The sequence below is a fragment of the Hordeum vulgare genome, chromosome 3H (assembly GCF_904849725.1).
Source record: "Hordeum vulgare subsp. vulgare chromosome 3H, MorexV3_pseudomolecules_assembly, whole genome shotgun sequence".
NCBI classification, from domain to species: domain Eukaryota; kingdom Viridiplantae; phylum Streptophyta; class Magnoliopsida; order Poales; family Poaceae; genus Hordeum; species Hordeum vulgare.
In genome coordinates, this window is record NC_058520.1 from 140049410 (window position 1) to 140072103 (window position 22694).

The following is a 22694-nucleotide window of genomic DNA, read 5'->3' on the forward strand; positions in this document are numbered from 1 at the left end:
TTAGTGAGGGGATATCTTAGAATGCTATCGTCGTCCTAAGGAAAATAAGATGCATAAAAGGATTAACATCACATGCAAATCATATATGTGACATGATATGGTCATCATCATCTTGTGCTTTTGAGCTCCATATCCAAAGCACCGGCATGATCTGCATCGTCACCGGCATATGATATCACAACATACCATGCAAAAACAAGTTAGACGTCCTCTACTTTCTTGTTGCATGTTTTACGTGGCTGCTATGGGTGACTAGCAAGAACCGTTCTTACCTATGCAAAGCCACAACGATGATATTCAAGTTGCTATTTAACCTTCTACAAGGACCGCCTCTGTCGAATCAAATTCAACTAAAGTGGGAGAGATAGACACCCGCCAGCCATCTTTATGCAACAAGTTGCCGGTCAGTCGATTGAACCGGTCTCTCGTACGTGGATGAGTAAGGTTGGTCACGGCCGCTTCATCCCGCAATACCGCCGAATCAAGATAATACTAAGGAAGTAAGCAATCTGAACATCAACGCCCACAAACAATTTGTATTCTACTCATGCATGTTATCTACCATAGACCTAGCTCATGATGCCACTGTTGGGGAACATCGCACAAGAAACAAAAAAATTCCTACGCTCACCAAGATTAATCGATGGATATCAATAACTATGATAGGGGGAGTGCATCTACATACGCTTGTAGAGTGCTAAGCAGAAGTGTATATAAGGTGGTTGATGTAATCGTACTCTTCACAATCCAATAACAATCCGATCCGATCTCGCGCCGAACGGACGACACCTCCATGATCAGCATACGTGCGGCTCAATGGAGTATCCTCCTTCTTGATCCATCAAGGGAGGAAGGAGAAGTATATGGGATCTCAACCAGCATGACGGCGCGATGGAGATGGTGGTGGAGCAATCCAAGCAAGGATTCACCAAGCGCCTCCGGAACTGTGAATGAGGAAGAATGGGAGAGAGGGGAGGCCACATGGCGTAGGTATTGTAGTGTACAGTCATACCCTCTCCTCTACTATATATAGGAGGCAAGGGGAAGGTTTAGGTTGCAACCCTTTGACCTTCCTCCAAGGAGGGCCGACGGCTAGGGTGGAGTCCTCCATCCACAAGTAAGGGAGGAGTCCCCCTCCTCCAAGGAGCCTCCGGGGGGCCTTGTCCCTTTGGGACTCTTGCCCCCAAGCCAGTTTTACCTCTAGGGGCTGATGCCTCTGGCCTAGAATTTCTAGAGAGCCACACCTACAGCCCATGTGGGCCCACGGGGAAGGTGGTGTGACGCCCTCGATTTAATCGTACGCTAATCATACACGCAAATACGTACGATCAAACCCAAGGACTCACGGGAAGATACCACAACACAACTCTAGACACAAATAAAATAACCTCAGCTTCATATTACAAGCCAGAGGCCTCGAGGGCTAGAATACGAAAGCTCGATAAACACACGAGTCAGCGGAAGCAACAAATATCTGAGTACAGACATAAAACATGGGGTGCCTTAGAGAAGGCTAGCACAAAAGATACAACGATCGAACGAGGCGAGGCCTCCTGCCTGGGAACCTCCTAACTACTCCTGATCATCAGCGGCCTCCACGTAGTAGTAGGCACCGTCGGGGTAGCAGTCGTCGGTGGCGGGGACCTCCATCTCCTGGGCTCCATCATCTGGTCGCAGCAAACGGATCAAGGGGACAAGGGGGGAGCAAAGCAGCGGTGAGTACTCATCCAAAGTACTCGCAAGTCTTACATCAGAACTATTCTAAATATGCATCAGTATCAAAGAAGGGGGGTTATATGTGGACTCACTGCAGCAATGCAAGAATAGAGAGAGAAGGCCTAGTCCTATCGAAGACTAGCATCTTCAGGGTCTTGCAGCAATAGACGAGAGTAGAACAGGGGGTAACACATTAATAATCATATTGTTGCAGCAATATTAAAGTGAGGTCACGCCTAAGGATCCTCCCTCGACTCCCTGCAAGGAAGCAATCCCGAGGCAAACTAATTCCAGTTAAGTAACAATTGTAGTTGTAAAAGATTCAGGCACAACTCCAAGTCGTCCTGTAACCGTGGACACGGCTATCCGAATAGTTAATTTTCATCCCTGCAGGGGTGCACCACATGTCCCGTCACGCTCGATAACACTCTGGCCGGACGTACTTTTCTGGGTCCTGCCCGGCCTCGGAATATCGACACGTCACAGCCCCACCTAAGACTAATCAGAGAGGCCAGCCCACCGGTCTAAATCCTAAGCACAAAGGGTTCGTGGGCCCAGTTCCCCTTCATGCTCCTGCACGTGGCGTGGGCGGCCGACGTCAGCCCTAGCATCCCTTAATCACAAGCGCGATGCATCTCGGGACCACTCGGGCGCGCGCCGCTACATTGCTGGCATCTGAAAAGCTTCGGCTGATACCGCGACGCCGAGTACCCATAATTCTTCCCGCGTAGCCGGTTAGTGCGAAAAGGTCTCCAACCAACCCAGATCAAATACCCAAATCCATTAACATTTTAATTAGGCCATCAACACAGTCTCACGGGAATCCACCCGTCTTACAACTAATCACCAATGATCCCAGTAACATGGTCGAGTAACTGTGTGGTTGTAACAGCGGGGGGAATCCGAGGTATCACCCTCGTTGGACTCCGAACGATGTACCCGTCAAGGTGGGCTTAGAGGAATCACCCTCGGGGGTCCCACACTCGCGGGGTGGCACGACAGAGGCGTCATCAGGAATGGTGAAAGAGGAATCACCCTCGATAACCACGACCAACTAGCTATACTACAGAGATATCATCAGGAGTACTTAGCGAGGTGTCACCCTCGGTACCCGATAGTATCTCTGTAGCGTCGTACAACGAAGCGGAGGTGAATGTGCTGTGTCGGGTCTGGCTCGTCGATTAGAGATCGAGATTTGAAAACAAGCGGGGCAACTGAACTACGGGGTCAGAGGGGATGACTGCTCCTCCTATACTAAGCAGATTAAAGGTATAGGGCTGAAAGTAGCAGTTCATCAAAAATAGGCTATGCATCAGATATAGGAGCTAACTACAACAGTAGCAAAATACTAATGCAAGCAGTAGGAAGAAAGACAATAGGCGATATAGGAATGATCAAGGGGAGTTTGCTTGCCTTGCTGCTCTGCGGCAAAGGACTGATCGGCAGGGTCGTAGATGTACCCGGCAGCAGCGTCAGTCTCGGGGTCTATCGGTAAGAAGAGGGGGAAGAAAAAATAAATAATAGCACCGATGCAACACAAAGCATGACATGGCAAGATGCAGGCTAGACATGAGCTAACGCAGCAACATCCGTCATACACGGGTCGGAAGAATATCTGACGATATTTTTCCGGGTCTCGGGCTACTACCGGTTATACTGGAAACGATGGAAAAGTCCCACGTTTGCGATGCTAGGGACGCGTGACAGACGAATGCACCGTGTATCCGGGTTCGTCTCGTTCTGCTGATCAACTTTCATGTTGAAATTATTTCGATCTGACTTACGGATTATTTAATATTAATTTTTAAAATTTTATTCAACAAATAGGAATTAAAAACAGATTTAATTATTTTAATAAAATCCTATTATGACATCATCGCGATGTCATGCTGACATCAACATTTGACTGGTCAACTGACCAGTGGGTTCCGAACGTCATAGGCACAAGTTTTTATTAAGATTAATTATTAATTAATCAGATTAATTTAGAGGGGGACCCACGTGTCATACTCTAATTATTCTAATTAATTAATTTAACTAATATATCTATTTATTTATTTAATAAAAACATTATTTTTTTATTATTTATATTAACTATCGCGTGGGGCCTCCCTGTCATAGACAGCGGGCGCGTTGGCCCCACCGGTAAGTGACCCTAGGCCAAAAACACATTTTTAATCACAAATACATAACCATACGAATGTCGTATTTCTCCACATGCCTATATACGCAAATACATACATAAATACGGGTATCAAATACATACATACATACATACGGAATACAACATTTTTTTTTATTTTCTCTCAAAACTCTCATCTCCCTCTCTGTGTTAACAAATATAACAAAGAGGTTCTTAGCTAACTCCACATAGAAGAACCAAATGTTCAATCCTTCCTACCGGAGTCTACCATCGACGGATCGAAGCCTCGTTTGCCGGAACGGAACCGGGACGGCGAGGAGAACGACATGGTGGGAGGAGCCCGAGGAGGGGCTCACCGACGTTGACGGGAGGGGCCGGTGAAGCCGGAGTTCGCGGGAAGTGGAGGTGACGGCGAGGAGGAGGACGAGGCGGTGTCGGTGACGGCGCTGTTCCGGTGGTGAAGGGGACGGTGACGGTGCGGTTCCGGCGAGGAAGAGGTGTAGGGGAGGCCCGGTGGAGGAGTGGCTCACCGACGTGGTGAAGGGGCCGAGGGGGGCCGGTCTCCCTGCCCGGTCCCTCCTGGACCGAGCGGGAGGAAGGGGGCGCAACGGGGGGGAGGCCCCTGGCCAGGATCGCCGACCAGGGAGGTCCCCGGGAGGGCCTCGGCCGCCGGAGGTGTTGGAGGTCCGGCCGACCGCGGGGGGGGGGGGGGGGGGGTCCTCGGTGAGGAGAGGCAGGGGGGCCGTCGGCGGGGAGGGGAGGAGGTGAAGAGGCTCAGGTGAGAGGGAGGCCGTGGGGGCTCGCCGGCGGGAGGAGGAGGCCGTGGGGGCTCACCGGCGGGAGGAGGAGGAGGGATCTGGGGGGCGACGGGAGTTACGGGAGAGAGAGGGATCGTGGGGAGGGAGAGGAGAGGAGGTTCCTCGTGGGGGGAGGGGCTGGAACGAGGGAGAGGAGACCCCTCGTGCGGGCGGGTGGGTGGCAAGGAGAGCCTCCATGGTGGCGGCGGCAGGGGAGGGAAAAGGGGGGAGTGGGGCGGTTGGGCTTAGGGTTTGGGGGGGTTTTATACCTCCCTAGTTAGGTGTGCTGGCTGGGTCAATTTGGCCCACTTGGGCCGGTTGGTTTTGTTTTTTTTTTCTTTTTTTTCTTTCTTTCACTATTTATTTTACTATTTGATTTTTCTTTTTAAATACTTTCTTTTTCTTTATAATTTATTTTATCATTATTATTTTTAATACTTTCCTTTTTATATATATTCTTTTAATATTTGTAATGAACTTATAAAGTATTTTTCTTTTGTTTTCAAATTTGGAATCCGGATAGACTTGAATCCACGCGGGTCTGAGATGGGAATTCTCGGTGATGTGGCATCATTAGCGGGTGATCATTTTAGCTTAATTACAATAATTACTGTAGCAAAAGTCGAGGATGTCACAGGTGGTCCCCCCCGGTGGACCCCCGGAACCCTTTCGGCACCACGGTAGACTATCGGTAATGCCCAAAACTTTTCTGATAGACAAAATAGGACTTCTCATATATAAATATTTACCTACGGACCATTCTAAAACTCCTCATGATGGTCGGGATCTCATCCGGGACTCCTAACAAGATTTGGTCACCAACGTACATATCCCAATACTACTCTAGCATCAATCGAGCGTTAAGCGTGCGGACCCTACGGGTTCGAGAATCATGTGGACATGACTGAGACACCTCTGCGGTCAATAACCAATCGCGGGACCTGGATGCCCATATTGGTTCCCACATATTCGACAAATATCATTAGCAGTTGAACCATGATGTTAAGGATTCACTCAATCCGGTATGCAGTTCCCTTTGTCTAGTGGTATGTTACTTGCCCAACATTCGATCATCGGTATATCCATACCTAGTTCAATATCATTACTGGCAAGTCTATTTACTCGTTCCGTAATACAAGATCCTATAACTAACTCCTTAGTCACATTTCTTGCATGCTTCTTGTGATGTTGTATTGTTGAGTGGGCCAGAGATACCTCTGCGTCATACAGAGTGACAAATCCTAGTATCGATCCATGCCAACCCAACAGACACCCTCGGAGATACCTGCAGAGCATATTTATGATCACCCAGTTAAGTTGTGACATTTGTTACACACAAGGCATTCATCCGGTGTCAGGGAGTTGCATGATCTCATGGTCTTAGGAACACATACTTGACATGTAGAAAGCAATAGCAATAAACTTAGTCATGCGATCAAATTCTATGCTTATGGTTGGGTCTGGTCCGTCACATCATTCTTCTAATGATATTGTCCCGTTATCAAATGATAACTCATGTCTATGGTTAGGAGACCTTAACCATCTTTGATCAACAAGATAGTCTAGTAGAGGCTTTTCTAGGGACTTTGTGTTGTCTATGTATCCACACATGTATTTGAGTTTCCAATCAATACAATTACAGTATGGATAATAAACCATTATCATGAACAAGGAAATATGATAATAACTAATTTATGATTACCTCTAAGGCATATTTCTAATGTTAGTATACAATATCTAATGTTTGAAAATTATTATGCAACTTGTCTTGGCAGTAAATGAAGTGTTGATTTATTCTTATGTTCACTAACCTATCTCATGAGTTCTTGTCAAGTTTTGTATGGATAAAGTTTTAAGATTTATGGGAAAGCATGATATGACAGGAAATAGCGAGACACGAGACATCAAGATTGGCGATGCCCAAGGCTCCAAACGTTAATATTACAAGAAGTCTCAAACATCTAAGCTTGGGGATGCCACGTTAGGCATACCACCTCTCTTCATCAACAAATATCGGTTAGCCTATGTTGATCCTAAGTTTTATATTTGTTCATATGATATGTGATATTATTGGAGTGTATTTTGTATTTTCTATTTGAAATAATTCTCAGATCTGAAATCTTTATTGAGAGAGAGAGTCCTCGCATAGCTACTTGATTGTTTGACTACTCATTGATCTTCACTTATATCTTATGAGAGTAGTTTGATGTTTACTCTTGTGTTTCACTTATATCCTAAGAGTAAATTGTGAATGAATTGAATATCATAAATCTAAATTGTCCAGGTTCACATTTGGTCTAGAAAGTAAAATCTATTGGAGTTTGACAATCACAATACTTGTTATACAAGCAATTCATGAATGATTAGTATAAGGAAGAGAAATTTCATTATCTTGGACATATTTTATGATTATGAATACCCATTAATTATTTTCAATCTTGGTCAAATAAGTTGGAGTTGGACAAGAAAGACAAAGTAAAGAGTTATGTTTGGGTATATTTGCATAGAAATTATATTGTTATAGATCCTACAACATGTGGTGCTTATTTAGAAAATTTTGCTAGCCGAAATTTTGTACTAAGTAGAGATGCTACTTGTGCATCCAAAATCCTTGATCCAAGTTTCTTTCATGAGAGTCCAACATACCTACCTATATATGGTATGTCACTGCCGTTCCAAGTAAATTTACATGTGCCATCTCTAAAACATTCAAATAAACATTTGTTTTGTGTGTCCATACTGCTCGTGCACCAACAGGGAGGTCAATATCTTCCTTGCTAAGTGTGTTCTACTCATGACGAGTGCTTATTCACTTGTCATTACACACGAGAGGATGGTAAAAAGGATGTTGAGTCCTGCTTAATACAAGAAAGTTAACAACAAAAACTCCCCCTAGAAAGTTGATTCTTTGGAGGGCACCCTGAATTCGACTAGCCATGGAATGTGTTTGAATGGTTGAGGGGGAGAAAAAATTCCAATTCTATTTGGGAACTGCCATTAACATGTTTAGCATGGAATGTATTCAAATCCTTTGTCATGAAATTGACAGGAATGGCACACCACCCAAAATGAATTCATCTCTATTTTAAGCAATGAGCCTCACACCTGTGCAAACCCCTGCTTCCCTCTGTGAAGGGAATATTTTTGTATTTCAACCTCAATATTTAGTAGGCAAGCATCATGTGGTGCTGAAGATCCAAACTTATATATCCAATCAAATATATTTGAACATTAGTTATTGTTGTTCACAGTTATTGTTATGATAAGTAAGTTGGGAGGCAAAACATTAAGACCCTATTGATACTTGTGATCTCCGTTGTGTTTTCCATGAAGAGGAACGGGTTATCGCAACACAATGTGGGAAAGTATTTCCCTTAGTTATGAAACCAAGGTTTATCGAACCAATAGGAATATCAACCACAATCGTCTTCAATGGCTGCACACAAAAGAACAAACAACTTGCACCCAACGTGGGAAATAGGGTTGTCAATCCTCTTGTTCTTGTTATTTGCAAGCGAGTGAGGTGTGTAGATAATTGTAGAAAGAACGATAAAATAAAAAAATAAATGGCAGCAAAGTATTGAAGGTTTGTTGTATATGTTGTGAATAGACCCGAGGGCCATAACATTCCCTAATGGCGCCCCTCATGAAAAATGGCATAGAGTGGGTAAACAAATTAATGTTGGTCAATTGATAGAAAAGCAGATAGTTTTGTGATATTCATTGCAATGATCATGTGTATATAAGCATCACCTCCATAAACAAACAGGCCGACTCCTGCATGCACCTATTACTATTACTCCATTCATCATCCGTTATCCAACATGCATCTACAATATTAAGTAAAATAGAGTAATGCATGGTGAACAATGACACGATGTATACAAAGTAAACTCAAGCAATATGAATTAACCCCATCATTTTATTCTTAGTAGCAGCAACACAAAGATGCATCATGCCCCCTTCTGTCACTAGTATATAGAAATTCGCCAGGTTGAACCTACTACAACGAACCTCTCTCACCGAAGAAATATCGATGTAGTTGACCAAACTATTTCAACAGATCAGAGAGAATTACGAAGCTATCATAATCATGCACATAATAATCATGTAAGTATTTAGGGGAGAAACAAATATTTATCATGAATAATCTGAACATAAACCCATAATTCATGAGATCCCAAAATACGCACCACGCAAAAGGAATTACATCATGTGGATCAAAGCAAAGATGCGATGATCATTCTATTGAATATCAAACAGTGAAAGAGATTGCCATCTAGATACTAGCCATGGACCCGTAGGTCTGTGGTGAACTACTCACACATCATCATGAGGGCAGCAAGGTTGATGAAAAGGCCCTCCATAATCAATCCCCCTCCGGCAGGGTGCCCAAACGGAGCTCTAGATGGCCTCCCGTCGAAATAGAGACTTGCGGTGGCGTAAAAATTGCTTCTGGATTCCTTTTCATGTTTCTAGGGTATAATAGAATTTATAAGCCAGAGAACGGAGTCGGGAGGTCCACGAGGGAGGCACAAGCCAGCAGGGCTCCCTCGAGGCCACGCCGTGTTGGCTTATGGGCCCCTCGTGCAGCCTCCAGTCTTCTTTTGATACTCCTCAATCTTGTTTTGGTCGAGATAAAATCACAAAAAAGTTTCACGTCAATTGGACTTCGTTTGGTATGGAAAACCTAAAAAGTGAAAAACATGCTGAAAACAACAACTGACACTAGGCACTGGGTCAACACGTTAGTGCTCAAAAATAATATAATTTGGTAAATAAATACCCCAAAAATATTCTAAAATGATAATATATCAGCATGGAGCAATAAAAAATTATAGATACGTTGGAGACGTACCAAGCATCTCCAAGCTGAATTCCTGCTCGTCCTCGAGTAGTTAAATGATAAAAAATATATTGTTTGATGTGACACGCTATCCATGATGTAACCTTATGCATGTATGCTCATTGAGAAACAACGAATTAACAAATATTAACACAACAATACTTATAGGTATAATCAGCAAAAATGAATAATCTTTCAATTTATACAATCCTCAAAGATTATTTTACCCCATTCATCTTATTATATTAGCAAGGCATGGCCCCATCTTCACTACATTAATACAAATGTCAAGCACCACAGTGTCCAAGTCACGCAATTGGATCGTACTTTTTCAATATTCATCAACTTTTTATTCTTCACGCAATACATGGGCGTGAACCATTAGACATAGCATAAAGTTGGAATAGAATATGGTGCTAGGTTTCAAATGGGTAAAAATGGAGAAGACATTCTCACATCAACTAGGCGTATCAATGGGCTATGGAGATGCCCCTAGATAGGTATCGATGCAAGGAGTAGGTATTGTCATGCAAATGATGCACTAAAGCTATAAGTGTATGAAAGCTCCACTGAAGCTAAGTGGGTTGTGCATCCAACTTACTTGTTCATGAAGACCTCGGGCATTTGAGGAAGCCCGTCATAGGAATATACAAGCCAAGTTTATGAAAAAGTGATTCCCACTAGCATATGAATGATATGACATGAGATTCTCTATATGAAGAACAAGGTGCCACTTTGAGGCCCAACTGTGGTAAAGGACAGTAGCAAAGTCCCTTCTCTCTTTTCTCTCATTCCTTTTTTTATTTTATTTTCATCCCTTTTTTATTATGGTGGGCTCATTTGGCCTCCCCCATTTTTATTCCCTCAGTGCGACAATGCTATAGTAATGATGATAATCACACTTTTCTTTACTTACATCTCAATATGAAAACTGATAGGACGATATGACTCTGTATGAATGCCTTTGGCAGTGTACCAGTATGTGAAAAGATCTAGAATGACATGTATCAATAATATGATGAACGGTGGCTTTGCCACAAATACTATGTTAGCTCTATATGATCATGCAAAGCATTATGATGATGAACGAACTAGTCACGTGAAGTGACGATGGCATTTGCATGGAAATATATTTTGGAATGGCTATGGAAATGCCATGATAGGTAGGTATGGTGGCTGTTTTGAGGAGGATATAAAAATTCCTATGTGCAACACAGCATGTCACGTCATGGGGTTTGGATGTATCGGCGAAAGTTGCACCAATCCTCAAGGTGAGAACGGGCGATGCACGGTACCGAAGAGTCTAGCAAATATGAGGAGGTGAGATTGCGTATGTCCATGGTGTCACATTACCATGAAGAACTCATGTACTTATTGAAAAAATTTATCACAAATAAATGCACTACTCGTATGCCCTGAGGGAGAAGGTTGGTAGGAATTAACCATCGCGTGACTCCGACTCAAAACAACACTAGGATTTCAACGAGGAATAGAAATGATTTGACATCATCACCATGCCCTTTTAATTTTTACATGAACAAGAAGTTTAACATCTCTTAATATCGACACCGCTCTGAATTAATAATTATGCACTCGCACCTTTTTCATATCAGCACATCAATATCATTAACCCATGATTTCTCTATATGTGTTACATGATGGTTTTAATTATCACTCATAGAATACCCGTTATTTTTCATCTAGTCTTATGACCCATGCAAATTACTGTCACTGGTCATCTAACTCTCAAACAAATATAAGTGAATAATGAGAGCATAATATTTCTATAAAATCTACATGCCACCGTGCTCAAAAAGATATAAGTTAAGTACTAGAGCAACTGCTAAGCTCACAAGATATAAGTGAAGCACATACAGTATGCTAACAAATTATGATGATGTGGTATCTCTCTCAAGTAGGTGTGTCCAGCAAACGATGGTTGTGGCAAACTGAAAGTAAAATCAAACAAAAGCAAATGACGCTCCAAGCAAAACTCATATCATGTAATGAATAAAAATATAGCTCCAAGTGCCATACCGATGGATTGAGACAAAAAGAGGGGATGCCTTCCGGGGCATCCCCAAGCAAAGACGCTTGAGTCTTCCTAGAATAGTACCTTGGGATGCCTTGGTCATCCCCAAGCTTAGGCTTTTGCTTCTACTCATTCATTTGTCCATCGGGATAATACCCAAAACTTGAAAACTTCAATCACATAAAACTCAACAAAACTTCGTGAGATCCGTTAGTATAAGCAACATATCAAACACTTGCAGGTTCTATTATAAGTTGATTCTTATTTTATGTTAGCATATGGTATTGTATTCTAACTTCTCCAAGGCTTATACCCCCGATACAATCCATAGCATCATCAAAACAAGCAAACTATGCAAGCAAAAATAGAATCTGACTGAAACAGAACAGTCTATAGTAATATGTAATGAACCTATACTTCTGTAACTCCAAAAATTCTGAACAATTAGTACATCCCGAGGAACTTGTATAGAAATATTGTGTAAAAAAATTAGCTTAAAATGTGTTCCAGTAAACTCAAAGAAACTCTGCACTGGACGTCAAAGTTTCTTTTTTTGCATCGTATAAATTATACTCATCATACAAATCATCTGAAAGGCTTTACTTGGCACAAACACTAATTGAAACATAAAAACACAATAATTAAAGAGGCAATAATCATGTTATCACAAACAAACAAATGATAACTATTGGGTTGTCTCCCAACAAGCTCTTTCTTTATAACCATTAAGATAGGCTTGAGATAGTAATGATGCTAACGTAAAAGACAAGAATTGAAACACAAAAAAGCATCATAAATCAAGTGAAAAACACATCTATGTCTAACATGCTTCCTATGCATAGGATATTTATAAGCAAACAATTTTTCAATACAAGAAGTGTCTATCATAAGCAAGTAGGAAGAATGAAGCATTAACAATTTGAATATCAAGAGAGGTAAGTGAGTAACATGAAAATTTATAAAACCAGATTTTCCTCTTTCATAATGATTACATGTAGGATCATATTAAAATTCAACAATATAGCAATCATTATTTTCATTCAAGGAGCTATGATGAATCACTTTATAAATTTCACAATTTTTGGATTCATGATTTTCAAGCAGGACCTCATAAAGGTAATCTAGTGCACTCTCACTAGCAATTGTTTCAACATAAACATGTATTTTGAAAATATTATCTAGTGGATGAGGATCCATTTATCTTAATCTTTGCATTTTACTTTCTATTTTGGTGTGACGAGGATAAATATAGCATAGCTAGGCAGGTAAACTAGAGAGCAAAGATGCAAACTAGTGACAAGTAAAGCAAGCAAATGTAAATATTTTTGTATTTTTACTTTTTTATGAGAAAAACTAACTATACCAGCAAATAAAAATAGGAAGAAGTGAATGCAAATTTTGTGTGGAGTTACTTGGTAGTTTGTGATGATATTCCTCGGCAATGGTGCCAGAAATCCTTCCTCATACTTGTGACCCACGTTGGGTTTTCCATGAAGAGGAACATGTTATCACAGCACAGTGTGGATAATTATTTCCCTTAGTTATGAAACCAAGGTTTATCGAACCAATAGGAATGTCAACCACAGCCGTCTTCAGCGTTTGCACACAAAAGAACAAACAACTTGCACCCAACACGTGCAAGAGGGTTATCAATCCTCTTGTTCTTGTTATTTGCAAGCGAGTGAGGTGTGTAGATAATTGTAGATAGCAAGATAAAATAAAAATAAGTAAATGGAAGCAAGTTATTGAAGGTTTTTTGTATATGTTGTGAATAGACCTGGGGGTCATAGCCTTCCCTAATGGCATCTCCCATGAAAAATAGCATATAGAGGGTAAAGAAATTACTATTGGGCAATTGACATAAAAGCGGATAATTATGCGATATTCATGGCAATGATCATGTGTATATAGGCATCACGTCCATAAACAAATAGGACAACTCCTGCGTGCACCTATTACTATTACTGCACTCATCGACCGCTATCGAGCATGCATCTAGAGTATTGTAAAATAGAGTGATGCATGGAGAACAATGACATGATGTAGACAAAGTAAACTCAAGCAATATGAATAAACCAGATCATTTTATCCTTAGTAGCAGCAACACAAAGATGCATCTTGTCCCCTTCTGTCACTATGATATAGAAATTCGCCAATTTGAACCAACTACAATGCACCTCTCTCATCGAATAAATATCGATCTAGTTGGCCAAACTATTTCAATAGATCAGAGAATTACGAAGATATTATAGTCATGCACATAAGAATCATATAAGTATTTAGAGGAGACTCAAATGTTTGTCATGAAAAATCTGAACATAAACCCACAATTCATTGGATCCCAACAAATGCACCAAGCAAAAGGAATTACATCATGTGGATCAAAGCGAAGATATGATGATCATTGTATTGAAGATCAAAGAGAGAGATAGATTGCCATCTAGGTACTGTATATGGACCCGTAGGTCTATGGTGAACTACTCACACATCATTGCGAGGGCGGCAAGGTTGATGAAGAGGCTCTCCATGATCGACTCCCCCCCTCCGGCAGGGTGCTGGAACGGAACTCCACATGGCCTCTCATCGGAACAGAGACTTGCGGGAGCGTAAAAAGTGTTTCGGGGCTCCTTTTGGTGTTTCTAGGGTAAAAGAGAACTTATAATCCAAAGAACAGAGTTGGGAGGGCCACGAGGAAGGCACAAGCCATCAAGTCGCACCCGTGGTTGCATTATGTTAGCTTGTGGACCCCTCATGCAGCCTCGAGCTTTCTTCCGATACTCCTCGGTCTTCTTTTGGTCCAGAAAAAATCATCAAAAACTTTCGGGTCAATTGGACTTTGTTTGGTATGGAAAACCTAAAAAGTGAAAAACATGCATAAAACAACAAGTGGCACTCGGCACTGGGTGAATAGGTTAGTGCTCAAAAATAATATAAAATGGTAAATAAATACCCCAAAAGTATTCTAAAATGATAATATATCAGCATGGAATAATAAAAAATTATAGATACGTTGACGACAAATCATGTATCTTTCTTAGTGTTTGACGGATAATGTTTGTTCTAAAAATACGCTTTGAGTACTAAGCAATCATAGAAGACTATATGATAATTGAGTATGGGTAGCTCTTACTCAAACTTCATAGAAAACAATATGAATTGTAAATATTTGATGACTAAGAATATAGGTTGTTAAGTTTGAAAAAGAATGCATTCTTTGAACCTTAGCGTGTGAATTGTTTGCTACTTTAGCATGATGAGTTTTATGAGAAAGAGTTATTGTTATGATGGTAGAAAAAGTGATTACAAACTTATGCACTATGCTAGCATTCACTTCACAAATTACTTCTTTTATCATTTACCTACTCAAGGACGAGTAGGAATTAAGCTTGCGGATGCTCATACGTCTCTAACATATCGATAAATTATGAAGTGTTCACACCATGTCTACCCAAGTTTTATATGGCTTTGATGCACTTTTATATAATTATACACCATGTCTACCCGGACTGATGTTGTTTTCAAAAGAATTACCGTGGTGTTGGTTTTGTGCAAAAAATAAAAGTTCTCGGAATTGACAGAAACTTTTTGGTGTTTTTTATGGAACAGAAGAGGCCCATGGAGCATCAAAGGGTGCTAGGGGTGGCCAAGAAGGTCACAAGCAAAGGGGGCGCGACCCTCGAGCTTGTCATCACCTCATGAACCCCCTCACGTGAAACCTAAGCTAAAAAATCCTATAAATCGAGGAAATCCGAGGACACAGAGAACTTCCGCTCCGCTGCCACAAGCCAATATTCCTAAGCGATCTCATCCAGAGCTATTTTCCGGCACCCTGTCAAAGGGGGAAATCATTACTGTAGGCCATCTTCATCATCCCGACGGTCTCCATGATATGGAGGGAGTAGTTCACCCTCAGGGCTTAGAGTATGTACCAACAACTATATGGTTGGTCTCTCTCTCTCTCTATCATGTTCTTGAGATGGCACGGTCTTGATGTATAACGTGTGTTGCTAATATAGTTAGATCATATGGTGTTCTTCCCTTGCTATCTTGGTGTGATGAATTGAGTGTTTCCTTTGAGGTTTTGTTATGTTGGATTGGATTTGAGAACACTTGATATATATCTTGCATGTGGATACCCGTGGTGACAATGGGCTATCTATTTTTGGTAATCAACATGCGGATTCCTATGACATTGGGGTGATCTATGCACATAGGTTGATGCACATTTCCGTCCTACTTTCTTCGATAGAAATATTGGGGTACTCTTGAAGTACTTTGTGTTGGATTGAATATGATGAATCTAAAATTATTTGATGCATGTCGAACAGTTAACTCATGGATACTTGTGGTGACATTAGAGTTGATTGATGTGTATTATATGTTGTTATTCTAGTACGAACTCTAGGGCTATTTGTGACACTTATATAGATCGATCTGAAAGGATAACTTTGAGGTGCTTTTGCTACCTACAACAATTTCATCTTATGTTCTCCTCTAGATAAGAACTTTGGAGTGATTCTTTGCGGCACATTGAGGGATGGTTATATGATTCAATTATGTTAGCACTATTGAGAGGTTGCACTAGTGAAAGTACGAACCCTATGCCTTATTTCTAAGCATTGCAACACCGTTTTTGCTCACTTTTGTCACTTGTTACCTTGCTGTTTTTATAATTTTAGATTACAAAACCTATATCTACTATCCATATTACACTTGTATCACCATCTCTTTGCCGAACTAGTGCACCTACACAATTTACCATTGTACTGGGTGTGTTGAGGACACAAGAGATTTCTTGCATTTGATTGTAGGTTTGTTTGAGAGAGACCATATTCAGCCTATACCTCCCAGAGATTGATAAACCTTAGTTCGTCTACTGGAGGGAAATTTGTTGTTGTCCTTCAAAACTCCGCACTTGGAGGCCCAACAACATCTACAATAATGAAGTTGCGTAGTAGACATCAACCAACATTTCTAGGAGTCGATGAATCCATCTGGACTCGGAGCCTTGTCGCCGACATCTTGACCTGCTCCTCCCTGATGATGTCATCAATGTCGTGCATGTCGACAAAGACGAACTCCAAGCTCCCCCAATTGAGGTCCAGCGGCCTAGGTGTCCCTCTACCAATGGTTCCCGCAAAGTGCTCGTGAATGATTTTCTCTTTGAGTTTGTGATTGATGACCCATCAATTTCCTCGCTTTAGTTATTGGATGTCATTTTCCTTAGCCTTGTGTTGGCCCTTAGGTGGATAAACTTTGTGTTAGTGTCACCCTCTACGTTGTTGGCTATGTGAGCACACTGCTATATTTTTTTCTTTCGCTTTCTGTCACAGCCAGACTAACGACATGTCGCTTGAGCGTATTTCGGAGGTCGTGCTCCTTCGCTGATGGAGGCCGGGTTTCATGCGACATCGAGCCAAAGAATGATAATGAGGGCCGATGGAGGTTCATCTTAGCCTTCAAGAAAAGCTTTTTACTCCATTTCGTGAGCAGTATCCCCGTTTCCCTGAGCTTAATCTTTCGCATGTCTCTTTATGAATGTTGTCCACATCCCAAGCCTTTTGCATAAACTCAGTGAAGCCCGGAATGCACGTCAAAATATTCTCAAATTTGAAACACCTCGGTCTTTTTGGTCCCCTGCTATCAACCAGAAGGAGCGGACAGTGATCCGATAACGAAGAGGACGCGACATGGAGCACATTGGATTAGAACTGCATATCCCACTCAACATTGTAGAGAGAAGAGTCAAGCTTACAGAGGGTAAGATTTGGTCTCTCGTTGCTCTAGGTGAAGCGGCCATTTTGAAGGTGCATCTCTTTAAGCTCGCATGTGTCAAGGGCGGCAAAGAAACGGTTGAGGCGGCTACGGCTTGTTTATTTTGTTCTTGTCTTTAGCCCGATAGATTTGTTTGAACTCGTCTTGAGCCAACCATTTTACACCATTGATTGGTTTTTGTGCCATGAGCTCATTGAAGAAGTCCTTCCTACTAGTTGCGGTAGGCCCATAAACAGAAGCAATCAGTTCAAAGACCGTCGCCGAGAAGCAAAACTCGGTTGTGGACATGTCGGTGACAAAGGCATCGTCCCAAAGCATTAGGATATCGCCACGGGTTTCCATTGGAGGCCTCCGTGCAAAGCTGCAATGTTTTAGATATTTGTTATATCATATGTCTAATGATGTTAAATATTTGCCTAAATACAAACGGAATGCTACCATAGTAAATGACAAATGCCGAATGTCACTTATAGTCTTCAGCCACTAGAGGAAGATGATCTTTTCACAAGCAACTTAACGGTCAACAAGCGGTACGTTGACCGTAATCTGGAAGCTCTACAAATTTTCTATTGCACATTCTGGATGAGAAACATCTCCATGACAAATTTAGAACCAGATTATCTAACGCAAAGGCCAAGCCACCCATATTAAATTTGCAGCGAATCGAGGATCCGACACAAAAGCCTCAGCCACCCATATCTCTAACACAAAAGCCCCAGCCATCATATAGTGTACGAAATGTTTTTTTATTTGTTTAATACAGCATCATGCAGGAGCTTATTCAGAATTAGCACTGTCAAAATGTGGTGTCTTATTAAGATATCACACTAATAATGCCACCACATTCTCATACATGGGAGGGACGGGCATCCCAAACAATATGTCAACCAAGTGACTCAGTATCATGCCATTACAAACAAGATGTTTATGCTTCTGCTGCATTGCTCTCCAATGTACATGCACCTGAAAAACCCGGGCTCTAGACTATAGGTACAGAAAGAAAGAAAGACAACAGCAGAGAGCAGAAGAAGGAGAAGTTAAGGAAACAAAAAGCACGCCGCTACAATACCACTACCACAACGACATCAGCATCAATCTAGAATCTACATTGCCGATCCCCCAAAACAAACGCAAGGCACTGGCATGTCTTGGGATGGAACTATAGTGTCCGCGAGGATCAGTGGCGCAACTCCAATTTGAGCCCACCACAAGATGAAGAATTCAGTAAGCAACTGGAACTACTCCTGGGCATTTTTATTCGCTAGCATGCTGCGTCCCGGAAGAATTCTGCCGGCACTGAAGTTGGACATTGCTTCTTCCCGACAAATTTGTACTGAGAAAAGAATGGTAAAGGAAGGCATCATCAGCAACGTTATAGCATAATAACTGAAGAAATTTGGTGGCATAATATCAACACTATTGGTTACCTTATGTTGACTGTACTTTTCTCTGATTGCAGGAAGATTACTCCCAGGACCAACGCTGAAAAGGCGGTGCAGCGCCTTCACACAATCGCATAGCTCCGACGGCTTGTACTGTGTGTAGTGGGCAAGGGTGGAGTTCTGCTTCCAGTTCACAATGGGAAGTAGTACATGTTAGCTCAATCAAGCAACATTTTGAATCGGCAAATACTCGGAAGATTTGTGAAAGCTGCACTTACCCAGGGATGCTTTGCTGGCTGCAGTATGAACTTCGACAAGAAAATTGCAGAGGCCGCTACAAGTGAAGGAGGGTAAGCAAGTAGACTGTACTCAAGCAGTGATAGCTCAGCTACATAGTTGGCTAGGAACTCCAGATGCAAAGGTGGATCCTGTAGAAAGAAAAATAATCAATACCATGCTACAAAATATGTGACATATTGAATTGCAGTAAGTTACCAGAAGCTGATCAAGAGAGCTATACCTCATCGCAGACTTGTGCAGCCCGTACAAATCTCCTGTTGTATTCAAGAAATAACGATTAGAATTGGTATTTCGTTGCTATGATTTCTTGAAATTTATTGCCACATGAAAAAGAGCAAAACCTTAAAAAGCACTTTGCTGTAGGTGCGGTCATCTCAAACTTCAGGTAATTAAGGACGGAAGCTTCCATGTCCAAAACCTGTTTATCTATGAATCAGAGAATGGCGGAGACAAAATGACAAACACTGAACAATCTGATGTAATATCACACTAACCTCATCCTTGAAGTATGTATTGTCAGTGATGTAGCAGAATTCTTCTACCTGAGGTGCACAGATCTCCTCATATTTACTGAAAATTGAATGAGAAAAATTAGTATGCTGACAATGAAATTCCAATCAAGAGTAACTGAAATAAATAAAAATGAACTTGCTGGAGCTTAGTATCTTACGCAGCTATAAGCATGCAAGCGACACCGAGTAATTGCAGCCTTTGGCGATTGATCTCATTGCCGGAAAGGTAACGGTCAATATAGTTGACTGTCAGGTATAAGGTATCAGGAACAAGACGATATTCTTCAGCAACCTGCAAGAAGTAATGCATCAATACAATGATGAAAAGAGTGGCCTCCAGGCTTATAAACTGTTACAAAATTTGCTTTGTCAGCTGGAATAGCTTACTTCCACAAGCCAGTCAATCAGGATAGCCCTCATGCTTGGGTTCACATCCTTCTGAATTGTTTCCAGAAAATCAGTTGATGGTCTTTTCCTAGTCTGTTGAGAAATAAATAGAGCATTACAACAACAGAGACATATCTAGTAGACATCCATTTTTATTGAACTTAGTTTAGTTCATTGAGAAGAGTATGTGTATATAGATCAAGTTTGCATCCACTTTTATTGAACTTAATTTAGTTCATTGTGGAGAACATTACTCCATTACGACTTCAAGGGTGTCTTACTACAACATGGCTACTCCATCGTGCATGAACTCCTCTATCATACACCACCTAACATTATTTTAATACTGCCTTTTGACATCCTGACATCAATTTGTGAAAAATACAACACATTAATGTATGGTGTTCCAAAATGTACTGACAATAGCTTTAGTTTATGTGAACCTGATCTCAGAAAATGTTAGTGTAGCGTCTACATTCATCTAGTTCTCAATGGATGTTTTCGGGAACTGACAACCAAGCAATTGGCATTTGCTACTGCTTCTTTTTACACATTCCTCGTAACTGACAATAAGGTCTCTAGGCCACAAGCTGAGAAGGGCAAGCAACATTATGAGCATGCGCAAACTACAGAAGGCTTTTCAGTCTAATAATCATGTCATCATGTATTGTAGAAGATATACTAGTCTGTTCTGATCACAACATTTTGAAGGAGAAGGCTGAAAGAAGACGATGAAATGAATGCACACCTCAGCTTCTCGCAAGTGCATATAGATATCAGAAGCAAGAGTAGCACACAGCTGTGGATCCTCATAGTTATCATCAACGTCACAAACGTTGTCAATTTCCATTGGGGCAGTAGCATCCTTCTTCCACTTAGTTCCTGCAAAAGAACAAAAGGCATTACATTAATCTCAAAAGGTCTAGCAAGGCAGACTATAAGAGCACACGTCCTAAACATAATGGTCAATGTTCAGAAAGGAAAACGAACCTTCCACAGTTCTATCATCTGAAATGCGCAGGTTTTCATTTGCCCGTCGCTGTAGAGAATCCAGCAATGAGGAGTCACCGTTATCAATGTACTCGAAGTCCGGGCTCTTCATAGAGTCGCAACTTGACATAGTCTCGTCAGTGGAAATGGAATCTCCTGAATGTCCGGGAGACACGAAGCTGCTGAAGGGTATAACGGCAGGCACGGCAATCGGCACCACAGTAGGCACCTTCCGAGGAGGAGGAGCACTCTCCTTCTGCACGGAGCCCTCATGGCGAGATGTGACAGGAGCTGGCTTGGTGGAAGCCGATTTCACAGCCGAGCCCCGATTTGCGTTTGCATTCCGAGCACCTGGCAAAGATCCCTTCTTCACGGGTGCAGCTGCGGTAGCTGAACTCAACCTCTGCATTACAATTAAACAAAAGTAAGTAACCGATTTCAAATCTCTTGCTCTCAGGCATGCATCAGTAAGCACAGGTGGATTACAGATTGTGCAAATATCAAGCCTGGATTATACTAGTACTAATATTTGAAAATTCCAAAGTAACGAGTATATGCTAAACTGTTCAGTACAGTTTAAGATTTTGAGCATAAACTCTCAGCAAGAATTTTAGCGAGAAAATGAACCAAACTCGTGAAATATGATCCGCAGTAGAAAGAGCAGTACTGGCAAAGGCGCAAAATTGAATGAAAATGGCAGCCAATAACGCACACCAAAAAGCATAAAATTTTTGGGAAAAGTGGAAGATGAGAAATCCATGAAATGGAAAACACGACAAGCCAATATCAACCCAGAAACATCGTAGTATGAAAAGCACAAGTCAATACAGGAGGCAGTAAATCGCAGCGCATGTCCCCTGATACCAGAAAATCTACTACTAAACGTATGACTTGTCGCCTCAAAGGATGGAAGCCGCATCCAAATCTCCGCATCGAGGATTTTCCTATCCTATCCAAGGGAACAGGGCAATGCACTTGATCCATCCGTAGAACCGCATAGGCAGAAGCAAGAGCAGGAGCGACTGCACCCTGCGCCCGTGCTCTCGCCACGCCAGGGCTCCAACCATAATAACCATTCAAAATTCAAATTAAACCGGCCCACGATCTCAGCCCCACACGAGAAAAACGGCAACCATTTCAATTTCATCCCACAACAACGAACAAAAGAGGCAATCCCCTCGGGATCGGATCCGTACCGCATTGCCGGCCGTTACGACGGCGATCTTCCCGCAGCCGGCCCTGCCCCCGGCCGCCGCGGCGACGTTGGTGAGGTTGCCGAGCGCCACGCGCTTCTTCGCCTGCTGCTGCGGCGCGGCGGCGGCGGGTCCCGCGGCCGGCCTTGCCCCCGCGGCGCCCTCCGGCACGGCCGGGCGCTTGGCCGTCGCGGTCGACATCGCCGAGGAGAAGCGGCGGGGGGCGGCGGGGTTGCTCGACATCGGGCGCGCGGGCGTGACGGCGGTGGAGCTTCGCTCGGTCGCTGCCACCACCACAACCACCGACCTCGCGTGGGATTTGTAGGGGGGAGCGGGGGAGGGGAGAGGCGAGCGAGGGTTTGGTGTCCCGGCACGGCAGACAGAGCCCTGGGGTTTCGGGAGGGCGTCGGGGGGGAGAAGAAGAGGGATGGAAGGGGGTGGCTATATTTTGACAAAACACCCTGTCCTTTCAAAATAGTTTCCTTCCTAGGGGCTACTTGCCTATTTGGGCTGTCAATTAACTAATCGCTTGAATTTCAAACTGGCCTCTACGCTGGACCTGAGATGGGTTTCAGGTTTATTCTCCGCGGTGTGCCAACGGAGGAAATGTACTGTAGTAGC

General features: G+C 42.4%; 1 protein-coding gene across 1 annotated transcript; it reads right to left on the minus strand.

Annotated features, from left to right (window-relative positions):
* Nucleotides 1-18096: 18096 nt before the first annotated feature.
* Nucleotides 18097-22460, minus strand: LOC123443271 (cyclin-A1-2-like). Its single transcript, XM_045119598.1, has 11 exons — nucleotides 22077-22460; nucleotides 20881-21283; nucleotides 20639-20772; nucleotides 19891-19983; nucleotides 19662-19795; nucleotides 19486-19561; nucleotides 19333-19409; nucleotides 19212-19245; nucleotides 18970-19119; nucleotides 18737-18871; nucleotides 18097-18642 (listed from the first exon to the last, which is right to left on the minus strand). The coding sequence occupies exons 1-11, from the start codon at nucleotides 22314-22316 to the stop codon at nucleotides 18571-18573; spliced, it is 1548 nt and encodes a 515-aa protein (XP_044975533.1). The 5' UTR covers nucleotides 22317-22460; the 3' UTR covers nucleotides 18097-18570.
* Between the last annotated feature and the right edge of the window lie 234 nt (nucleotides 22461-22694).

Excerpts from the sequence above, each read along its gene's own strand:
- LOC123443271 (XM_045119598.1), bottom strand. The coding sequence starts at position 22,316 with ATGTCGAGCAACCCCGCCGCCCCCCGCCGCTTCTCCTCGGCGATGTCG. Across the intron at positions 21,284-22,076 it reads TCGTAACGGCCGGCAATGCG|AGGTTGAGTTCAGCTACCGC; the intron begins GTACGGATCCGA and ends ATTGTAATGCAG. Across the intron at positions 19,796-19,890 it reads TGATTGACTGGCTTGTGGAA|GTTGCTGAAGAATATCGTCT; the intron begins GTAAGCTATTCC and ends TACTTCTTGCAG.